This window comes from Leptidea sinapis, chromosome 36, assembly GCF_905404315.1.
Source record: "Leptidea sinapis chromosome 36, ilLepSina1.1, whole genome shotgun sequence".
Classification (NCBI taxonomy): Eukaryota; Metazoa; Arthropoda; class Insecta; order Lepidoptera; family Pieridae; genus Leptidea; species Leptidea sinapis.
Window position 1 is genome coordinate 8,664,612 of NC_066300.1, and position 24,173 is coordinate 8,688,784.

The 24,173-nt window shown below is 35.7% G+C and overlaps 1 protein-coding gene across 2 annotated transcripts; it reads left to right on the forward strand.

Annotated features, from left to right (window-relative positions):
• Nucleotides 1-169: 169 nt before the first annotated feature.
• Nucleotides 170-22,982, forward strand: LOC126975466 (alpha-tocopherol transfer protein-like). 2 transcript variants are annotated; one of them, XM_050823385.1, is made up of 7 exons: nucleotides 170-309; nucleotides 445-563; nucleotides 7,771-7,930; nucleotides 18,822-19,068; nucleotides 20,911-21,021; nucleotides 21,688-21,821; nucleotides 22,349-22,982. In XM_050823385.1, the coding sequence occupies exons 2-7, from the start codon at nucleotides 485-487 to the stop codon at nucleotides 22,452-22,454; spliced, it is 837 nt and encodes a 278-aa protein (XP_050679342.1). In that variant the 5' UTR covers nucleotides 170-309; nucleotides 445-484; the 3' UTR covers nucleotides 22,455-22,982. The 2 variants fall into 2 exon arrangements, with proteins under 2 accessions (XP_050679342.1, XP_050679343.1); XM_050823386.1 differs by having other exon boundaries at nucleotides 209-309; nucleotides 455-563.
• Nucleotides 22,983-24,173: the final 1,191 nt, after the last annotated feature.

Sequence of the window (24,173 nt, forward strand, 5' to 3'; positions counted from 1 at the left end):
TACGGAAGTTGAGGCGGGCCTATGCAGCTAGCACAGACATGCAGTAGGTATATGTTTCACTCTACTTGATAATACCTTGTATTTATCTTTTATCAATTCACGAATAATAATATCTTTATTAATTATTTTCGATAAAGTTATTAGGTACAGTTTAATACGATGGAAAAATTACAATTAGCAGCTGTTGAATTAAATTACAAAGGTTGCCTGTTGGCTGCAGACAGTTGAAATCCTTCGAACGAGTCGGAAGGTTCTTCCAAATCGTGTTATAGTATAGAGACAGTTCAGTAGTAAACAGACGTTCTTGCGGTGAGCATTCTATGTTTAAGATTTAATAGAGTATACTAACGCTAAAAATAATATAAAAATATTATCGATAGCTAAGCTATTCATTCATTAAATTAAAGAGAGTATGTGGGTAATATAATAGAATTGTATTTATAGATATTTATAGATCGGTGTAAATTGGACACATATCGCGAAAATGGCAAGTGACATGAGCAAAGATGTGGCTTTCATCAAGGAGTGGATGTCAAAGGAGCCTTATTTACCCAGAGATCTTGGTAAGGCGATATCTCATTTTTTATAAATAAAATAAATTATAATATGTTTCAGCTCAATTTAAAATAAATATTTGTTTAAAAGATATTTATTTGTCTATTTTATATTGGTTAGATAAGTTAATATTTGATTTATGTCTTCTTAGATTGATTTGACTAACTTTGATTTATTGTATTCTTATATTGAATTATGTCCTTTCACCAAAGGTAGGTAGGTATTTACCGACCAAACCTGCCATTAATTTGTCACAACTTAAATCTGTATAATCCAAAAAATTGCCAAATTGATTATGCCGCTCTTAAGTTATGACCTTACAAATTAATTTCAATAATATGAAGAGGAATCGTTATGTGTTCACACAAAAAAAAACATCTTGGTGATAAATTTATTTAATTACGTAACTTTAAAACAATGGAGCGTTCATTAGAAATTCGCATCCGGAATTTGGCGTTAGTAAGTATGTTATTCTATGGAATTATTATTTTTATTCTATTATTTATTTAATTACTGTCAGAATGTCTCAAGGGGACGAGCGCAGTTGTATTTCGTGTTGTACAGGGAGGGCATACCAATTACCATCAGCTGAACGTCCTGCTCTTCTCGTCCTTTGTTTTCAATTGACACCCCTCTCACCCCCTTCACATTCTTGGAACTAATAAAAGTTATGAATTTTTTTATGAAATGTAATAAAATAATTTTTGAAAATTTACGAAGTACGTAGATTTTTTTTATCATTACTAATCAGTAAACCACGACTTCCACCCGGTACACGAGTTTGCCCTACCCCTAGAGTGTTTTATAAAACGGGCAGTTTTGCTTTCTGGAAAAAGGAGGACAAACGAGCGTACGGGTCACCTGGTGTTAAGTGATCACCGCCGACAACATTCTCTTGCAACACTGGAGGAATCACAGAAGCTTTGGGGGCCTTTAAGGAAGGTGTACGCGTTTATTTTGAAGGGTACGCGAGGTCGGAGAGGTTGCCCTTCGCGCAGCGCCGGAGATGCACAGAACCGAATTAGTCTCAAAAAATTATCGTATATTATGATCATTGTTCAAAGGCAATCCGCAAAGCTTGCACATCCTTTTCAAGAGTAACTTAACATAAATTTAAATTAAATAAAGTTAAATTAAAAGAAAACTACTCCTCACCGCGCTTTGGGGATTTAAGGGTTCTCAACACTTAATTAAGGATGCGAATTTCTAATGTAGACCCAAACAACAAAAAAGTACATAATTTGCATTTTGTTACAGAAAAATTCATACATTTTTTTGCAAGGTAAAATATATTATGTAATATGTACACTATACAGTTCTGCCATCTCACAGGAAGGTAATTTATGCCTGTGGGGTAGAACTCTGAGGACTTGTACTTAGGGTTAAGGAGTTCAGCCTTCCATAAAAGAGTATTATATATTCATATTTTTTTAAAGGTATTTTGTTGCAATTTTTGTTAACATTTTAACAGTAAATAGTCGACTATTGTTATGTTAATGGATTTGCATAATATTCCACGACTGGCACTAGTATAGTAAACATTGTGTATAAAAGATTCTTCAAGTGCGTTCATTAGCCGTATCATCTCCACACACAAAAACCTCTGCGGACACTCCATTGCAATTAAAAGTTAAACATGCTGTGATGTGAAAAAAGTTTCATTCTAAAATCACCAAAGAGGTTTCTTTTAATCCAAAGCACTGAGTGCGCCAAAATGGCAATTTTTGCTTTCCACTTCAACAAAAAATATTTTATCTTTAAATGCGATAAAGTTTTCAGTCTATCGTTATTCTTAAAGCATTTTCCCATGACAATAATTATCTTTGTAAATTATATCATGTTGAACAATGTTCAACTAGTTCCATTGTCTAATGTGAAAACATATTTCTTTAAATTTAATGTAAAAACACTGTATGTAATCAAATTTTAAAGTGCTTTTATCATTCCATTATATCTAGAGGTGTCAGTTATTTTATAAAAAACACACGGAAGTTTTAAAATTTTGTAGATTGATATAAGTGAGCAAAAAATCAAATCAATCTAAGCTTATGAGAGCTGCCAAGGCTAAAAATAAATTTTCTCGATGCAAAAAACACTTAATTGCAGACATTTAATATTATTAGGTTTGGTATGGTAAGTATTTATATAGTATAAAATATTAGGCAGTGTTTTTGAAGAATTGAATATATAGATAATATTTTGATATTTAAGAACTAGTGATGTACTTACAAATCGTAATTTTTATTAAAAAATAACCCTTCTACAAACGACCTGATAATTTTGTATCGCCATCACATCAAATAAGGTGGCATTTACAGCACTAGTTACATTATTAAAACAATTTTTTTTTATGAAAGTCTACAAGACGAGCAGGACGTTCAGCTGATGGTAATTTATACGCCCTACCCATTACAATACAGTGAAGCTCAGGATTATTGAAAAACCTAAAAATTCTGAGCGGCACTACAATTGCGCTCGTCACCTTAAAATAATAAGTTAAGATGTTAAGTCTCAATTGCCCAGTAATTTCACTAACAACGGCGCCCTTCAGACGGAAACACAGTAATGTAAACATTACTGCTTCACGGCTGAAATTAAGCCGTAACTAGCCGGCATCCTGCGCAAAGGAGCCTCCCACCGAATGATAATTTTAAAACATTCCTTTAACTAACAACAATATAATGTAGGTAACATTAACAAGAGCTCCTAAACTTGTTACATTTTCAGGAATCTCGTAGATGAACCGGGTTAATACAATAGTTTCGAACGTCCTTGTACTCTTGCGTGCTTGCGTGAGTTTAGTGTGAAAAATATATTATTATTTTTAATAGTGCTCCGTTTCTCCTAATTATATTCTAATGTGGTTATCGCCAGCTACATAAATACTGACGTGCTTATTATGTTCTGTAATTATCAGTAAATTAAATACTTAGATGAACATCTAATAAGTTTTACTAATAAGTTAAGATTTCACTAGTTAGTGTAGTGTTAAGAGAAAAATTTAAAGAAATAAACATTTTGACTGTTGCTTCTCAATACATTTTTGATAATGTTTTGTATGTTCATAAGCACATTGAGGACTTTTCTAGAAACTGTGACATTCATAATGTTAACACGAGGAACAAACATAAACTTGTTATGCCTACTACTCGGTTGGGTCGAGTTAGTAAGTCTTTTGTTGGGCGATGTATATGCTTCTACAATATGATCCCAGAAAATGTACAAAACAAATGTGTTACGAAATTTAAAAGAATTGTTAAAAAACGTTTGTGTGGGAAAGGTTATTATAGCATAAACGATTTTCTTAATGACACCACGGACTGGGATTAAAGCGAACACCCTCAGGCTCTTTAATTATTAATGTTTATTGTACGATATTACATTGTAATCCATATTTTATATAAAAAAAAAGCCCGCTGAGTTTCTTGCGCCCATTCTTCTCAGGTCTGAGGCAGTCTCTTTTGAATGGGTGGTAGATTTTGACGTTCAATAAGTGATTATAAATCCTATTTTAAATAAAAATATTTGAATTTGAATTTGAATTTGAATTGTTTTTGTTATTCAACCATTTTCAAGGTGTTACATTAAAATAAATTACTTATATTTACAATTGATTGAAACGGCAGGGGCGCAACTCGCGTTGTTAGCCCCTTTCCCCACAACATATCGTAAATAACCACATTAGCACCTTAGATTTTTTATAAATATATTCTTATTATTAATTATAAGTAATTAATTTTAATAGTCTTAGTAAAATATAGCATCAGTATAACAGCACTTTAATTTAATAATATAATGTATATAATAGCCATAACAATATAGGAAAAAAAAACAAAAAAACAACCGACTTCAAAAACACTATTTCAAAACAAAAGATATAATATGCACTAAAAAGTAAAAAAATAAAATTGCGTATTTTTATACAATCTAGTTTTGGAATCGGTGTCCTCCTGCTGCACCCCCGCTCTCGCCTCTCGCATCCTCACGACTCAAGCACATCTCACCTATAACTATGTATGTAGTTACAAACCTACCTTGGCTGATACTGACTTCAAAAATACCAATAATCGTAACTAGAATTATGTTTATAAATTAGATTGAAATCTAATTAATTATTATAAAAATTAATAAAGATTTATTAATTAGATTTAATTCAAATTATTTACATACAGATTGTATAAAAATACGCAATATTTTTTTTTCTTTTTAGTATATATTATATCTATTGTTTTGAAATAGTGTTTTTGAAGTCGGTTGTTTTTTTGTTATTTTTTTTTTAATTTTAGTGTATCTGAAGTACACTAACTAATAATTTGTCTAAATATGTGTAGTATATCTACTAAATTTTGCAATGCAGCAATGAACGTAAGCGCTTTGCAATTTGATTGCAGACAGTTAGAAATTCTGCCACAGATCGCACCCTTACTGTATGTCGTTAAGGAGTTCCATTGATCTTCATATTCGATTACGACAATTACTTGACCATAACGACGGTACGGTAGGTGACTCAATTATCCAGATAGCGTAAAAAAGATTCGGCCGAGTATAGTTAATTTGCTCTTAAGAATTGAAGAGTTCCGCTACTTTGTCATGGATCCCATAATCTAAACCTTACTAAACTCTCAGCAAACTACCTTTGAAGTATATCCTTTCCAATAAAAAAGAGCCAATCGGTTGGCGTGATATTGAGTTATTTGTAAATTTGTCGCAACATACTTATAGCAAATTTAAGAATTTTTAATGTTTTCTCATGGATACCACTGTCAGATCTGGACCAAATTGCAATGGGACCACAATGGAAGCACCAGCTTTCAAATAAAAAAAATATCAAAGTCGGTTCTCCCAGTCGAAAGTTCTGAGATAATATTAAAAAAAACATACCAACGAATTGAGAACCTCCTCCTTTTTTGAAGTCGGTTAATAATATTAGAACATCAGATCTGCCAACAGCATTCATTTGTTGGTCTGCCCTTAAGTATAACAGAACTTGATATACCTCAGTTAAATTAAACTTGATGCACCTGGATTATTTGCGCTAATAAATGTTAATTATATTTGCGAGTCAAGGAACAACAATGTTATGTTTTTAAAAAAGATTGACTTCTTTTAATTAAATAAAATTACGAGTCAAGGTTGAAATTATAATAATCTTTGTTTCAAACAATCTTCGTTCAAAAAATTCGACTCTCATATTTTTAAGCGGGGGAGAGAGGCCAGTTTTTATACAAATTTAAATAATAATTGCGTTTTGTGTGTGTTATAATATCCAGTCCTCAACTTATTGTAACTAACGGAAAATAATTCCTGTAAGTTTACTTTAAATTCAAAGTCAAATCTACGAGTGCAGACGTAGAAATAATGGATAGAACTGCCATTATAGCGAATTGTCCTTGGCGAAGTACATACGTCAGTTGATTTATATTTGAGTATACTCTATGGATTTTTCAATACTTTCATTGTATCGCAATTTACGGACAAATGTCCTACGTTGGGTAGCGATGTTGCAGCCAAGTAAAAAGGTGCATGACATACTACTTTGTTGGTCTGAAGCTGGTCAGTCTCGTGGGTGCAATCGAATACCTTCATTATTTTATTGCCTGACACGATCCTAGTACTGTTATATCCCGGTATGAACCTTTAAAGAGGGCAAACTTCATTAAAATGAAGTGGAACGGGTCTGGCTACATTTTATTCAGAGTGACAAGTTAATTGATATTTTTTTCTTTAATGTTACATTGAAAATATCGATATCATAGTTTTATTGTTCTATTCAAATTATTTACATATTTATACAAAAAATAATAAATTAAAACTTAAATAATCTTATAAAATTAAAGGCTTTGTATAGATAAATTTATCCTCTGACAGAGGTACGTACCAGAACTTGCGTCACCTTTCAAATCGGTTAGACGCCTGAATAGCTCTCATATGAGTTTTTGTGCCGATGAACCCCAAGGATCATCGTTTGCATCCCAAAGTGTACAAATATGTATCCATCACCGAGTGATGCATATTTACGGCAATATCCACCGCTGCATCTGCCGCCCTGGATGTATGTTCAATATGAGAGGGAAGTAGCGTGTCCACACAAGTCGCATCCCACACCAGCGCCTTTCCACGACTGCAGGGAATCAACATCATGCCATCAGGCCTCTTACCATCGTCACGTGAAATTTCATTCGGCTGTAGGATAGCCGGCACGTTGACGGTAGTAAAGGCCCGACACAATACGTCATTTAAGGCGGCATGGCGGAAGAGACGTCCCATTTTTTTCATAGTTCTTACATATGAAATTGTAGTTTCTGCTTTTTATAACCCAGATCTTAAAAAATCATTGAAAGCAAAATTTTAAGAAATAAACATCTTAACTGTCGCCTCTCAATATATTCATGATAATGTTATGTATGTACATAGGCACTTATGCGAATTTTCTAGAAACTGTGATATAAACAGTCATAGCACCAGGAACAATCATAAACTTGTTGTCTTCTTGTTGATATTGTCGAGTTAAGTCTTTTCGGACGATATTATATATGTTTCTACAACATGATCCCAGATAATGTGGAAAACAAATGAATAACGAAATTCAAAAAAATTGGTAAAATACGTTAAGGGGGTAAAAAAGGTAAAGAAATTACTCTCTGAATGAGACCACATATTAGGAATGGAGCGACCGCCCTCAGGCTATTAATACAAAAGTAGAAACCCGCTGAGGTCCTAGCGGCCGTTATTCTCAGGTCTAAATTAGGCATAAATTTAATCAGGTATAAATTTTATTGCAAAATAGTTTATTTTTATGAAAATAAGGGAAGAGACGTTCAGCTGATGGTAATTGATACGCCCTGCCCATTACAATGCAGTGCCGCTCAGGATTCTTGAAAAATTCTGAGCGGCACTACAATTGTTGTACTCGTCACTTTGAGACATAAGATGTTAAGTCTCATTTGCCCAGTAATTTCACTAGTGACGGCGCCTTTCAGATCGAAACACAGTAATGCTTACACATTACTGCTTCACCGCAGAAATAGGCGCCATAATCCAGCCGGCATCCTGTGCAAAGGAGCCATTGGTATAAAATAAAATAAATAGATACAAAAAGGTTTAGGTTTACCCTTTCCCTTAGTTCTAAAAAGTGTATTGTGGCAAAGTAAATTCGCGGCCTCAGTGTCATATTAAGAAGAAGTGTATCAATATTATTTTTAAAATTATTTCCAGATGACTCAATGATTGAGAAGTTCCTTCATAGCTGTTACGGCAGCTTGGAGAAGACTAAGCGTTGCATCGACCGGTTCTGTTCCACCCGCAGTCAGATGACGGAACTGTACACCGGCAGGGACCCGCTCGCCGCCAATGTCGCCACAGCATTCTCCGTCACGTAAGTATATTTAATGTGACAGTTTAAAAATGACAGATTCCAAATTCAAATGTAATATTTTGTTTATTTTTAATTGTAACAATATAAAAGGCCAGACTGAGTATATTTTTACTAAAGTCATTGGCAACACCAACATATGTACGAACAGTTTGCACAATGGAAAATCGACAGAAAGTAAAATTCGTTAAATAAAAATATTTTAATATATAAAATAATTTAAATATAAATTAAATAAATAATGTATAGGAAATATTTTAAGACTACTTCAAATATTAGAAAAAAAATGACGTTTCCATGTGAATAAAAAGCCATGAAATCTCATGGCAAGATAACATTTGAATCTGAAGTTTTTACGATTATAGTTACAAATGTGATAATATGTTGTACAAAATGATTCGTTAGCCTGATAAGATAGATAAATGTTGAATTAGCAAAACATTCCATATACTATACTTATAGTAGATAACACCTTGATACGATTATAGCCTTTATGTTAATCATTCATAATTTGATAATATGTATTAAAATAAGTAATGTTTGAATATATCCTTCATTCTGGTCGGTTTAAATGAAAAAGTATGGGTATTAAGAATTGTCTATTAATTGAAGAATTGCTTATTAAAATTGAGTAGAGTTTAGGTGCGCCTGCGTGACTCGTAAGCGACCTTATTGCGACACAGTAATTAACATCAAGTTCAAACAGTTTGACAGTACCGCAGACTGTTATTTTCTATATAAAACTCTTACGGCCTTACAAATAAACTTGGTATAAAGTTATAAGTGATGATTATACAAAGAATATGCAAAATGTTTACAATATCGTTGACAAAACTGCCAATACAATGATAATTCTAAAGTTTTCCGAATGACAAGCTGCCTTGCAAATAAACGCGGGAAACGTTATACGTCCGAATAAACCATTCGTCAGCAAAATGTCTATTTGTAAACATTTTACATATTCTTTGTTTATGCTTAGTTATAACTTTATGCCAATTTTATTTGTAAAGCCGTTATAGTTTTAATCATTCTATCATTTTTATGTCTTTTACCTGTTCTGTGTTTTTTACATCGATTCGGTGTGTCGTCAGTGTGCTGCGCGGAACAGAGTTCCATTTTTTCTGCCTGGCTGCGTTTGAAACATGTTTGAAACCTACTTCGTCAATATTCTATTGTTCATTATTATCATCAATCGGAATAAATTTTAAGAAAAATCACGCATTTAATATTTGATTTAATTAATATTATATTTTAGCTATATTATGTATATTTAAACTAATGTTTATATACTGTAGGTACAAGAGTTTAGTATTGATTTTTATCTTCTGTATATATATATAAATAATGAAAATGATCTTTGTTTGACGCTCAATCATGCCTAAACCGATCGTATCGACATGAAACTACCACCATTCGATACTAAATTTATCCTAGATTCCTTCCTTAATTTTAGTTAGTTCCTTCATTAATTTATTTCCTTTTAAAATTCGCTCAGTGAAACGGGCGGGAACGGCTAGTTAATATTATATAAAATATAATATAAAACAATTAAAAACCAAAATGAAGATAGGTATGTTTTGGATATGCTATTGATTTTTCATCTATTGAATTTGCTTTCATTTGATACCCATATTGTGATATCCATCCATAGATGCTGTAGATGAATGACATCAGGAAGTCGTTAGATCAAATCCTGAACTAAAACATATTTATTTCAACGTTATTGATGTATAATTAAGATGACGCCTGCTGTTAGTCTAAGCGTATGCTCAAACGCAGGTAACGCAGCGCAGTAAATACAGTACAGATTTTGCATGGCAGGGCAGGCGAGGTAAACATAGGGATACATTCCCATATTTATATAAGATTTTCACGAGTAATTTTAATATATGTATTTTCAAACCTTTTTTCTTTCATCAGAAGGCATCAGCCTTAACTGAAAACACGATTTGAAGCTATTTGTTTGATACTTTTTTTAATCGAAAACGATTATTTTTAAGAATTTAGTAATTTCTTGAGAACTACATCTTCCGTAAAAACGAAAAAAAAAATACTCTTTTAATGTCTTTTTTGAATAGTCTGGATAATTAGTAAGTATAATACAAACAAGGTTAAGATAGGATAGGATAAGTTAGGATATCATCCCCTACATCTGGATGTGTGGCGGTCCTCCACAGTGCGGTTTTCAAGGAGCTTTCGTCCACGTACTACAAAGCTGTGGAATGAGCTTCCTTGTGCAGTGTTTCCGGGACGATACGACATGGGTACCTTCAAAAAAAGCACGTACACCTTCCTTAAAGGTCGGCAACGCTCCTGTGATTCCATATATAAAAAAAAAAGGTTCACAGCGCACTAAATCAATGAAATGATCCGTTCTAAGAATTAGCGGTAAAAACATGCACGAATCGCTCAGAAATCTGTGCGCGGCGCTGTGCTACAGCGAGACGCAGAGCTTGCTGACGCGAAGTCGAAGCACATTGGCAGAATTGGTGAGAGACTTGCACGCCTTCCCTCGGAAACTCGTGCGTTCTGGTCGCCAAGACTGTCCAAGGAAACTTCTGCCAGCCAGCCATTCCGCCACTGCACAGGGATGATGACTCGCTGGCCCATGACGCGAAAGAGATAGATCTCCTGGGCTCCCTCTTCGCGTCCAACTCGACTCTGGATGACCAAGGTGCACCACCACCGCATATTCCGCGGTGCGAGTCATACATGCCGGAGGTAAAAATCCGGCAGACTATGCTTTGCAAAGTCTCGGAATGGGGCCGACAAAATTTAGTCCAATTCAACCCCAAGAAGACACAAGTTTGTGCGTTCACCACTAAAAAGTCTCCCTTGGTCGTATCCCCTCGATTCGAGATCACTCCTCTAACTGCCACAGCCTGTATTGGCATACTTGGCGTCGATATATCGAGTGACGTTCAGTTCTGTGGTCACTTGGAAAAGAAGGCCAAACTGGTTTCAAAAAAGCTTGGTGTACTCAGTAAGGCGAGACAGTACTTCACTAAATCCAACCGCATGCAACTTTATAAGGCGCAAATTCGGCCTCACATGGAGTACTGTTCTCACCTCTGGGCGGGTGCTCCCCAGTACCAGCTTCTTCCATTTGACCGCATACAACGAAGAGCGGCTCGAATCATCGACGATCAAGTCTCTAGCATTGCGTAGAGATGTGGGTTCTCTCTTCCACAACCGCGCGTTTTATTCGAAATTTCTTGCCTCGCACAGCCACTTTGTGGAATCAACTACCGGCAGCGGTCTTCCCGAACAGATACGACTTAGGGACCTTCAAGAAAAAAGCATACGTCCATGGGCGGTTGCCTCACCTCTCCCCATCCCATGAGTCTCTTGCCCGTTTTTGCCCCCTCTCATATGAAAAAAAAATAAGGACAGACGCATATCTGTGCCGAACAAAGCTCGTAATACGTACACTGACCTCTACTATATACCACTGGACTGGCGGCTGTCAAAATGCTATTGTTCTGTTTTATATTCGCCATTAGGGCGCTGTTGGCCATGTAGCGAGAGTCCGCGGTGCTAAAACAAGTGATAACAACCTCTGCAAACATCGATAGATGGTGGGAAACTATTTACAAAAAAAATTGTGTAGTTTGTTACGTTTATTCTTCAAGTATAAATAGCACGAAAAAGGAACGAATATAATTCAAAATGCAAAAATACTTCCGAGTATTGTGCGTCCCTTCGCAGCAATTTGTATTATACGTCAAATTTGGTTCTCTGGACGCTCGCGAGTGGCGCTTCAAATAGGTACAAAATATTTGCTGTCAAACACATTGAATAGCCTGTCTAGTGGTATTTATACACGTCAATGTACATATATTACAAATTCTGCTCTGCCCTACGCTGCGTGGACCTGCGTCGTCTGCGTTTCAGCATATGCTTAGCCTTAATTAAGTTTAGCTAATATGCAAAGTTTCAAAGTCATATTCAAAGTATTTTATGAATGCTGCTAGTTTAAATTTATAATTTTGATTCTACTTTGTATTTCATTTCTATCGAGGAAAATCCTTGTGGTCAGTCGCAAGATCTAATAATGGACTTAAATATATATATATATTTATTTTAACGTGATTGATATTGTATTATTGATACATAGAACTTCATATTTTATTATTATTTAAAATAAATAATCATTTCGAACTTGAATTGATCTCCCTAATATTTATCTGTAAAAAGTTAATACACACGCGAGATTTAATTTTAAAATTGTGTGAATGTCACGCCATCAATATTGTATATCATTCAAACACAGGCCGTGTCAGACTAGTTTCTAATATCCATTACGTCCTTGACTAATATTTTAATCGCAGATTACGCGCTAAATTCGATCAATAATCTTATTGTAATCCAAATCAGTGAAATGATAATTGGGCTTTGTATTAGATTGATATGGGCGGCGATAACATCAGCTTCAGAAACTCCCAAACGGCCATTCTTAATCACCCATATCTATCCTTAGCTTAACTTACTAGAGGTAGATAAATCTATCCTTTTACGCTTACTTACATTGCAATAACCTATCGACATAAGGCATTGGACTATAATTATATTGGACATAACTATGGATAACCAATTGTATGAAACGTGCAGTCATTGATTGGCTGTTTAGAAGTGGGAGAGGCACGCTGCCGTCTTATGACGTCAGCACAATCGGGCCAGACTCGACCGGGCTAATTACCACACTCGCACAGAATACCGGCGTGAAGTAGCGGCCTAGTGCCGCTACGTCTTTCTTAGGTTAGTTTCGAGGACCGGACGTGATTTCTCCTCTTTCCCCAAACCCCCCCCCCCCTCCATCGGAATATGACAGCGGAACTAAGAAAGATTTTACCCCAGGAGGGTACCGGCTCTGCCAGAGTCGGAGAATCCCTCCCCGAGCATTCTCGCTCGGGCTGCCCGTCGTATTCTGGGGTGGGCACAGAACCGCGCATTTCCGAGGACAAACGAGGCAGTAACATCACGGCGCCCCGCTCCACGCTCAACGTGGACTTTTGCAATATCAGGGGAATTTACTCCAATTTAAACACCGTTCACCACCACCTTGAGACGGCGCAGCCGGCCTTGTGTTTCCTTACGGAGACGCAGATATATCGACCTAGCGATATGTCTCATTTAACGTACCTACCCCGGGTACAAAATTGAGCACAATTTTTCGCCTCATGCCGGGGTATGTGTACGTTAGAGAGGATATCTGCTGTCGCTGTTGAGGGTAGGGACAGGTCTACTCTCTGGCGTGTAGATTTTGAGAACCGCATCCGTATCTATGCGTGTGTCTACAGGTCCCATAGTGGTAACGCAGTAACGGATCACCTCATGGGCTGCGTTCAAGCGGCAATTGACGACGTGCTTGCACAGATCCCCTCCGCTGAAATCGTAGGCTTGGGTGATTTCAACGGGTACAATGCCGAATGGCTTGGACTACGCAGGGCAATCGGTGCATAATTTTGCATTGGCTTATGGTCTGTCCCAATTGGTTGAATCACCAACGCGGCTCCCGGATGTGGATAGCCACATGCCGTCCTTATTAGATCTTCTGCTGGCTACACATCCCGATAGTTACCAGGTCTCTGTCGACGCCTCTCTCGGAACGTCCGATCATTGCCTGGTCAGGAGTGTAGTGCCTATCAGACGCCAACGTCGCAGACCACCAGCGACCCATCGCGTTTGGCACTACAAGTCAGCAGATTGGGAAAGGATGCGTTCCTTTTTTCAATCCCCTGGGGCAGGGTTTGTTTCCTTTCGGATGATCCTAGTGCCTGCGCCGTTGCAGTAGCCGATGTGATACTACAGGGCATGGATATTTTTATACGATGCTCCGTAGTACTGATCATCCCGCGGTGTCAGAGCTCTATGCCTGAAGTACAGCTCAGACAGAAAACTGTTAGGCGAGCTCTGTTTTCGTTGGACGTCAGGAAGTCGAGCGGGCTGGATGACATTTCTCCAATCGTGCTTAGAACGTGTCCCTCTGACTTGACAACGGTGCTCACGCGTTTATTCCGGCACTCTTATACAAAAGGAGTAGTCCCTAACTCATGGAGTTCAGCCCTTGTCCATCCGAGCCAAAAAAAGGAGACAGTTCGGATCCGGCAAACTACAGGCCTATAGCTCCCTGCTCTCCAAAATCATGGAGAGCATAATCAACAGCCAGCTCTTGGTCTACCTAGAGGGTCACCAGTTGATTTACGACCGACAGTACGGATTTCGCCATGGTCGATCGGCAGGTGATCTTCTGGTATACCTAACACATATCGGCTATCGAAAACAAGGGAGAAGGCCTGGCAGTTATTCTAGATATAGCGAAGGCCTTTGATCGTGTATGGCACAAGGTGCTTCTCGCAAAACTTCCGTCATTTGGGCTTCTCGAGAGCTTATGCAAGTGGACCTCCAGCTTCCTCACTGGGCGCAGCATATAGGTCGTTATAATTATTTAGTTATCTTCAAACCGGCCCACATTCTAGTGCTGTACAAAGCGCAGGTCCGGCCACACATGGAGTATTGCTGTCATCTCTGGTCTGGCGCACCCCAGTATCAGATCGAACCATTTGACCGCGTGCAACGCAGTGCAGCTCGAATTGCCGGGGACCCAGTGCTCTGTGAACGGCTGGATCACTTGGCGTTGCGTGGAGACATCGCTTCATTGTGTGTCCTCTACCGCATTTACCATGGGGAGTGTTCCGAGCTGTTTCACCCAATTCCTGCCGCCGAATTCCACCTTCGCACGACACGCCACAAGTTAGGATATCAACCCCACCATCTGGATGTGTGGCGGTCCTCCAATGTGCGCTTTTCAAGGAGCTTTCTTCCACGTACTACAAAGCTGTGAAATGAGCTTCCTTGTGCGGTGTTTCCGGGCCGATACAACACCTTCAAAAAAGCGTTTAAACGTTCCTTAAAGGCCGGCAATGCTCCTGTGATTCCTCTGGTGTTGCAAGAGAATGTGGTCGGCGGTGATCACTAACCACCAGGTGACCCGTACGCTCGTTTGTCATCTTATTCCATAACAAAAATCGTTTCAAGCAACTGTTCGCTTTAAAACTTAGTCGGATTATACTTCGTCGCCTATCGCCATACTGTAATTATTACTACTATTGCAAACTTATGTCAAATCTCACGTCTCATACTTAACTAGATTACAATTTTAACTTAGGCAGTCCCGCCCCTTATATCATCCATATTTACATCCTCTTTGTATAACATGACTTTTTCTCTCACCACACAGTTAATACACCCGCAAAAGTGACAGCCGTTAAAGATGTTCATTCAAAAGACAGTTCATAGGAACAATTTAAAAAAAGAAAGAAAAGAATATAATTTATTTGTAACGTATAGTACACGTAAATACAAAAGACTTTATGAAAGAGACAAACAGAAAACTGTTGAATATTATTTCAATACGTTACTCAGTGGTCCCAACTCAGCATAATTTTGTAATTGATGGAAGATCCCATTCGCTCGAGAGCTTTATAAATTCATAAACTTTTATTGTGATCAATATAAAAAAAACTTCGTTTAATACAAACCTCATTCATTCTATTCTACTTCAACTACTTGTACACAAGAAACTATTACTATAACTGTAATCCTGAATGAAAACAGTTAATTTAATTGCACTCTGCACACTACTTTACACTCGCGATACATATAATATGTCCCCTTGTTTTAATGTGAATACGTTGCTGAAAAGGTCCGCTATTTTTTTCGACATATTCACAGCTGTTACAGTCCAATAAATGACCTAAGGGAAGATTATTATCAATTTGCCGGCGATATAAATTTGTTGTTATTACTACGAATCCGACCAGTACAAAGAATTAGTTGGCAATTAGGTATGACATGAGACAAGTTACATCATAGTTACTTAGATCATTTTTATCAGTTATCCGTTATACTGATATTGATTCGTCTTATTAAGAGGCTTTTGTAAATTGTTTACTTTTTATATCATCGAGTATATTATTTTATTTACAAGCTTAAGTATTCGTGTCTAGGCAAATAATGTGGGTGGCGGTGATTACTAATAATATACTTGGTGACCCGTACGTTGGTTTGTCCTGCTCTTCGTCCTTCGAGAAGAAAGGTGCCAGCAATATTTGTGTTTCGCTGTAGAGAGCGCCGTAGCTCAAATGAACGCGCGAATTCGCCTTGTAACTTATTATATACAGGGTTATTTATAATCCAACGTATGCCCGTTATAGAGGTGACTATTTGCGATAATTTGAACCATTTTTGAGTTATCAGGTTTATTAGCTTTTTTCAAAAAAAAGTGACAATTGCAACTTGAAAAATTTATTTAAAAAATGTATAATATTTTTCTACTGATTTAAAAAAAACATACACTGGTTACGTATTAATATTAAAACAACAATTATCCGTCCAAATTTAAAAACGCAAGACGAAAAATGATATCATTTCAATTATTTTCTCTGATTTCTTTCACGAATATCCTCGCCATATCCAATGATTGGGAAAATGGCTATTAAGCAACAACTAACATTGACATCAAAATGTCCAGGAGATCCGTGTTGCTGGTATATCATGTTTTGCCTTGTAGCCAAAGGCACGACTTCGAGAAGGTCTAACATTATATACCACAATAATTGCATTAAAAAAGGATAATAATCATACTCGCAGCTCTATAATAAAGCGAATAATATACTAATGTATAATAATTTAATATTTTTTTTATAATCGTCACGCCAGTTCAAAATACTATCTTCGCGCCTATTGAGGAAGACTACTGGAAACCCAAGCGCTGGCAGCTATTTCGGTCAACGGATCAGCCTTGCTATCCAACGCGGTAATGCTGCCAGTATTCTTGGTACGCTTCCACGTAATGATAGTTTTAATTTTATGTAGTCATAGTATTGTAAATATAGTTATAAGATTTGTTTTGATTAAGTATTTAACTTATATTTATAAGGAAAATCATTACGAATGTAAATGAAATGTAGGTACATTCCTATATTATTTCTATATTATAGAGATATAATTTTAGAAAATATGACCGCAAGCGAACTCTTGCTTATTAACTGTGATAAGCGGATATACAATGTTAAGTCTACAGTTGTTATGAGATACGAACGTAATATAATGAAACATTTATGAGCGTAAAAGTCAAGACCAAAGATCAATCAATCACAGATCAAATAACAAAAAGAGCTGCACTTTGTTAGAGACCTTGGATATATTTATTTGTATCTATTCTATTTCTTCTGATATACTAGTAAAAATAAAATTCCAAAAGTCCCTAGCTATCCCATAGATTCTAAAAAAGTTATTCAAAATTTTCTTTATTTTTTTATCCTTTCCAAAATTCAAAGTTTACTCAAAAATATAGTTCAGACAAAAATCGAAGATGATAAAATTATATACAAAAATGTTAATCATACTTTTTCCTAAGAATCACCATTCCTAAAATATCTCAAACTTGTGTACAGTGCAGTGCACACATGACCACATCTCATATCCGGTAGTGTATTGGGCTCTTTTTTAACGTGGTTTGGAGTGGAGTAGACTCCACGTTCTGTTATGACGCAGTTTTATGGGACTGTGTTTGCTGCATGATGATTATTGTAGTTCTGATTTCTGTTATTACTTTAATCTGGTTCATACTCTTAAAATATGACTTCGACACATTTTTTTTCTTTTTCCTCTTCCTCTTGCTTGGTTGGCATGTTCATAAATGGTTAAACTGGAGATGAATCAGCAGTATCTTCATCGATTTCAAATCTTCTTCTTTTAGATTCAACTGAATATTTGTGCAAGACTGGCCTTTGCAACTAGTACACGCTGGCAAAAAATGGTGTATAGGAGATTTTAAGGAGCATGTATATAATTTGAATCATTCTCCAACTATTACATGTCAATTTCCAAATTCCAAGACCAGTCTATCAGGTTCGGTTGATTGCCTAATCATGTCTGAACTTTGATAGTACAGTCGATACAAGATGAGCAAAAGCCGATATTAGAAGACTAGATAGCTTGCTATTTCTCATAACTTGTATTACAAAAGTTGCCTATACAATTTATATTTTATTTGGAGCTCCATAAAAAAATATTTTTGTGGTTATTGTTTGATGAGAAGAGTTAATTTCTTCAAATACTTAACGCAACAAATTAAACATTTTTTATTTGTACTGGAGTACCCAAGCTCTAACAAAATTCAGCTCTGTCAACGTTTTTGTTATTTCAAATGTCTGTTTCAACCGGACTAAATCTATTGTAGTTAATTCTGTCCTCAAATGCAAAATGCGTAATTTCCGAAGCGCACGTACTATTGACTTTCATTCACAAACTAAATGTTCGAAAGTTACGATAAGTAACTATGGCTTGTGCATTTTAAATGGACGAGAACTATAATCCTTACATAATTGCTTATATTTCTTACTGGAATTTCTTTTAAGTGAATACTTAAAAGATATTCCAGTAGGACCCTGCCTGTTAGATCCTAGTTTAAATAACATTGCATTGCTTATATTTTAATCTGAGAATGACACATGCAATCTGAACTTCATAAGTAAATTGCACGCCTTTTGCTCTACTCGCTCTCCAATTCCGGACCACAACTTTTTTACTTTTTCTTATATATAGCCCTCTGCTGCAGCAAAAAACTATATTAATATCTTCTCTGTTTTTAATTTTACTACGATCTTATGTCGAGTCCAAACGGTCCGAAAATAGACCCTTGTGTAACCCCAAAATATATGTTGTTAATTGATAAGCTAAATAAAATAATAATAACAAATTAAGACTTTCTTATGTAGTGGAAGTTTTAGACTAATTATTGCTAAAATCAATATATGTGAGACGGATACTCCGACCAATCAAATAAAATACTAGATTATAGCATTGAGATTTTCTCGTTGAATTTCAGACGTGTTTGCACATACAAAGCTGAGGAAGATGAGATCCTCATCCACCACTACGATGACCCGGAGCTAGAAAAGTTCTCCTTCTACGACCTCCTCAAGACATTGACCATTCAAGCCGACTATTGGATCAGGTTCCACAATCTCTTCCCGAAAGGCCACATTATCATTCTAGATATGTCTTCGTTTTCACTCAAGATGATTCCGAAGGCCAACGTCATGTACTTCCGAGATTTTCTGTTGTATCTCCTGGTACGTTGTATTTTCTATAGTCATCTAAATTTAAATTTTATTATGAAACCACACATAAAAAGAAAGTTAAATAATTTAGACCATTTAAATGTAACGGAAAAATACAGTCAAAATTTTATGCCATGACCATGTAAATAGGAATAAATTACTGCTAAAGGTATTAAACTAACAAGAAATTCTTGCAAAAGTAATGTAAAGTTTGGATCATACGCGAAAAACAATTTCTTAAAGGCGTCTCTAATGTAAAATTAATTGTATACCTCCCCCACTGTCTGGTACATCACTGAGGCCCTTGCATTGTTGTTTTTGAATGTTTAACTAAGGTTTGTACTACCAAAAAGTGTAATGCCATTGAATATAGGATATACATCACGGGATTCCAGTCCATATTATATTCCATCCATATCCAAAGCGTTTGTACCCGTTGCATTCATAATGATATCCACGACGATGCATGATCATTGTGATAATTGTTTTATTGTTAAAAGCTGTGATATTCAAACTGAAATTAGAAATTGTATATCAAATAACTTTAAAATGAGGAAACAGATTATGATCGTATCTAATTTGCCATCAAACAATAAACAATAGCAAAAGAACAACAAACGCACAGACTTAGTATTCTATAACAGTTCACATGTTGATGTGTGAAGAAACCATAATGGTATTCTATTGACGTAACGACATCGAATGCATAATTTGTGTGAGACAATAATTCATTAGAAATAACATTAAAAATAGACCTTGAATAATCTAATTGTGATGATGATGATGATGATAAAATAAGTCCTGACGAGTCTGATTTGTCAATTTAATAAGAGTTCGAGAGTTTAAGTCACATTATTGTTTGAGGCTCTATTTACATGTTTAACTAGTACTTACTTTATTTTTCAAGCTGTGAATTTGCCAAAATATACTATACTTAATACATAGTAGTTAGACATAATATTTATACTGTGGCTGTGTGTTGCTTATGTTTTCTGAGGTATCGACCGCAAAAAAACTATTGTCTAACCACGGACGAGTAAAAAAAAAGGACTCCGTGTTACCTTACATAACAGTGAGGCACTAAAACAAGCCGATAAACGTGTAAATACATAGCCCCATGCACACACTTACACTAATACAAGCTGATCGGCCGCCATTATGAGATATGCCACCGTCTGTGAGAGATCAGTTTGCGTCGCAATAAAATATTTTAAAAATGCCGTCGTGCGTTGTGAAAAAGTGCAAAAATAATACTATAAAATTATTTGTGAATATATGATTATTTAAGGGAGAAAAAATTGTGTAACTGGTATACCCCGTAACCGCACACACACTAGCACAGAGGTGCTTCACTTGCTAATATCACGGCGCAGTGTCCTTTTCTTTTACTAGTCCGTGTGTCTAACTAATAATGTCGTCTGTTGTTATCAAAAGTCAAAGTTAGCTAATATAGCAATAGGTTTGTTAGGCCAGCTGTATGTTGGTATTGGATCCTTACTACCCAGTGTTTTAAAGATTTGCATTTTTTACGCTGGTACTAAATTCATTAACGAAAATTCAAATAAATACACAATTTTAGTGAAGGTATAGATATCCATATAAATTTTTTTGCGAATAAGTTACTCTTTTTCCGACAAACTGAAGCGTCGTTCAATATATTAAACCAATTTTTAACGCTCTTTCGCATAAAAACTCATAACTTATAAATTAAGGTGGATATAATACTTATAAGGTTTCACAGTAATTTTTGTGAACTGGATATTAAAGTCACATCATGACAAGATGATATAAGGGTTTATTATGTCATGGACTATAGTTGAATCATACATATTTTGAGATTATTGTCATTTTCAGGAAGGAATGCCCGTGAGAGTGAAAAAAGTATACGCGATAAATGCACCTTCATATTATGATACGTTGTATTCTCTTGTGAAACCTGTGCTTCCTAGTGACATTTGTGACATTGTAAGTATTCAAATTTGTTAAAGCAGCCGCTTTCACATTGCAAAATATCATTGAGACGTTATCATTTTTGTACAAGATGATGAAAATATTTGTCAAAAAAGCATTCCTAAATGAGGCCTTTATATTGAACAACATAACGAGGAGGTTTTTATGTATGTGTGTGTGTTTGTATGTATGGATGTATGTAAACTTCTTATAACTTTTGAACGGCTCAATCGATTTAATCACGGTTGGGGCCATTCGAAAGGGACCAAACTTAGATTTTGAATACAATTCTACCGATTAGGACCGGTAGATATTAAGAAATCTCAAAAAAGCTATGAATTTTTTTTCATATGTGTTCTTTTCTGGAATAACTTCTAAACGGCTTTACCGATCGATTTAAAAAAAACTAATCAGCTCTTAACATCAAAAAACCACGTCGATCGCCGTGGACGATAGAAAACCGAAAGCCTTTTGCAAGTAAATAGGAATTTTACATCCTGATAAATGACCCAAACACTTGAATGTTTTCTGAATCTAATTCCAACATTAAATTTAATAGTAATCGTCTCTCATTTTACTGTCCAATCCGATTATGGTCCTGTTTGCGAGTTAACCGACTCGGTGAGTAAATACACTGTCAAATTATGTATATGATTGACTAAACTAATTCAACTGTTTCAGATACATTTCTTCCATGACTACCAAGACTTACACAAACATATAGATAAGAAGTATTTACCGGTAGAATACGGTGGTGAAGCTCCTAGTATGAAAACTGAAAACGCTGACTGGCTTAAGAAAATCGAATCAAAAAGGTATACAACGTATTATTTTAATATTTACCTAAATTATCATAATGCATTGTTAGGGGATAGTAATATTGTCCCTTTGGTGCCTCTGCTAAGAAAATCTCTATTTTGAGGAATTCACGCACACTAACACAGTGTCATACAATGTGTCATATGTCATCATAAATCGCGAGTGTAAGACGTAGCATGTCACGCACACTAAAGTATTATTCCTGGCCTGTTTTTATCGGTTGTTTAGCAGCAAGAGACAAGAGTGTCTCGTTAATTGCATTTCGTTATTGAAAATTTTAATTTTGAGTGCTCTTCCAACTTAACTAACTGTTCAAGTAACGTATCATCATAAAATCTTGTATAATCCTAGAAGTGAGGGTTATTACTTTAAAAACATAACATATTGTCAATAAGATATTGTTAACTATTGATGTGATAGTCACAGATCTTTCTTACTTCGTCATACCAGTAGCCCTCTTCATACTCTATCACTTTAGTGAACTGAAATATAATATTTACTTTAATTAGTGTTTTTTCTGCAGAGAATTGTTCCTGAACGACGATCTGTGGAAAGCCGACCTCAAGCTGAGACCGAAAGGCGACAACAACTCTATGAACGGCTCCTTTAGAGCATTATCAATTGACTAAATAGTTTTATAATATTTACCAACTTAGTGCAACTAATTAGATGAATAAGACACGCAACTTGTAGGTGCTTACGGATTTTATGAAAAAATTAAATAAACTACTTTGTATAAATTTTACCCTAGAGTTTCAGGTCCTTCTTCATCCTTAGACTCTATATGGTAATAGTTTAATAGATATGTTTAATTCTTATTTATTCAATATATTTTTTATGGAATAGGAGAATAAGCAAGCGTACGGGTCGCCCGACAGGAGGCGAACACTACCGATCATACTCTCCTGAACACCAGAACAACCATAGGAGCATTGCTGGCCTTTTAAGTAGAAAAACGCGCTTCTTTGGAAGGAAAAGAAGGAAGTTTCTTTCTTGGTTGGTTTCGGTTCTTTGATTTCAATGACGCTTGCTGTGGAAAATTCCACCGTAGAGTAGCGTTACTCGGCCATCTGGTGATGATGTAATATCACAATAAATATATTGTGGTGTAAACATAATAATTATATTTCAAATTCAAATATATTTATTCAAAACAGGATGTGACATATTTTATTGAAAGTCAAACTACCACCCATTTCAAAACAAATGCCTCAGACCTGAGAAGAATGCATGCAACAAACTCAGCGGGCCTTTTTGTCACCAAAAAATATGTTTACAAAGTAATAATGTTCAATTAAACTTATTATTTAATAGCCCGAGGGCAGTCGCTCCATTCCCAATCTGTGGTATCATTAAGAAAGTCATATTTTATGTTATACCTTTACCACAAAAACGTTTTTTAACAAATCTTTTGAATATTGTAAAACTTTTGTATACACGTTTTTTTTTATAATACCAACGTAAATATTGTCATTAAACTTTTCAATAATTATTACAAGGGTAAATAGTTATTATCATGTAAGGAATGCTTATTAATACTTTATAATACGTGTTAACTAGGAAACTATATACTAATTCAATTATTAAATGTTAGTAACCTACATTATATTATCTAAAGATGACGTTCTGCTTTTTAATCTGAATAACCAACAAATAGTGCAGTGCCATTAGCTGTTATTCTATCTATATCTATAGATAATGTATGACGAACGATTGCCGCCGAACGTTTAAGAACTTTAAGAATTCTTAAACGTTTCATGAACAAAGAGGATGTAAATACTACGTAATACGAGGGGGGATTGCCTAAGTAAAAATTGAACTTTAGTTTATTATGAAACATGCAGTGAGATTTGACGTAAGTTTGATAGTAATTATATGACGAGGAAGTATAATCCGGCTAAGTTTGAAAGCGAATAGTTTGGATTTCGGCTAACTCAGTTTTTTACAAGATTATAACCATTATCTATCAATCTATCAATCACTGCTCGTTTCATACAATCGAGTGAATCGCTATTTTCTTAGAGTGTTTTGCTAGGCTGGTCACGAAGATCAGCTATCGTTATAAATAGGATTTATGATATCTTCTGGTGACTTACACCTGCAACTCTCACTTTGCTGTGTATGACGTGTTGCAGCAGAAGACAGATCTGTCTGTGCGACCTCATGGCGACAGAATGTCTTCTGTATACCACATACACATTCTCTAGACCACAGACAAAAAAACCGGCGTAAGGTAGCCGGCTATACTATATTTCCCATTGCTTACTCCCGTGTCTTCGCCACAATGAACCAGGGGTGCTGAAGACACAAAGGTAGCAGTCGAAGTTCCCTTCCTTATCGGTATATAG

What these genes read in the sequence shown, in the direction of transcription:
- LOC126975466 (XM_050823385.1), top strand. Translation starts at nt 485, where the DNA reads ATGGCAAGTGACATGAGCAAAGATGTGGCTTTCATCAAGGAGTGGATG. An exon ending in TTATTTACCCAGAGATCTTG is followed by an intron (nt 564 to 7,770) that starts GTAAGGCGATAT and finishes AATTATTTCCAG; the next exon opens with ATGACTCAATGATTGAGAAG. An exon ending in ATTTTCTGTTGTATCTCCTG is followed by an intron (nt 19,069 to 20,910) that starts GTACGTTGTATT and finishes TGTCATTTTCAG; the next exon opens with GAAGGAATGCCCGTGAGAGT.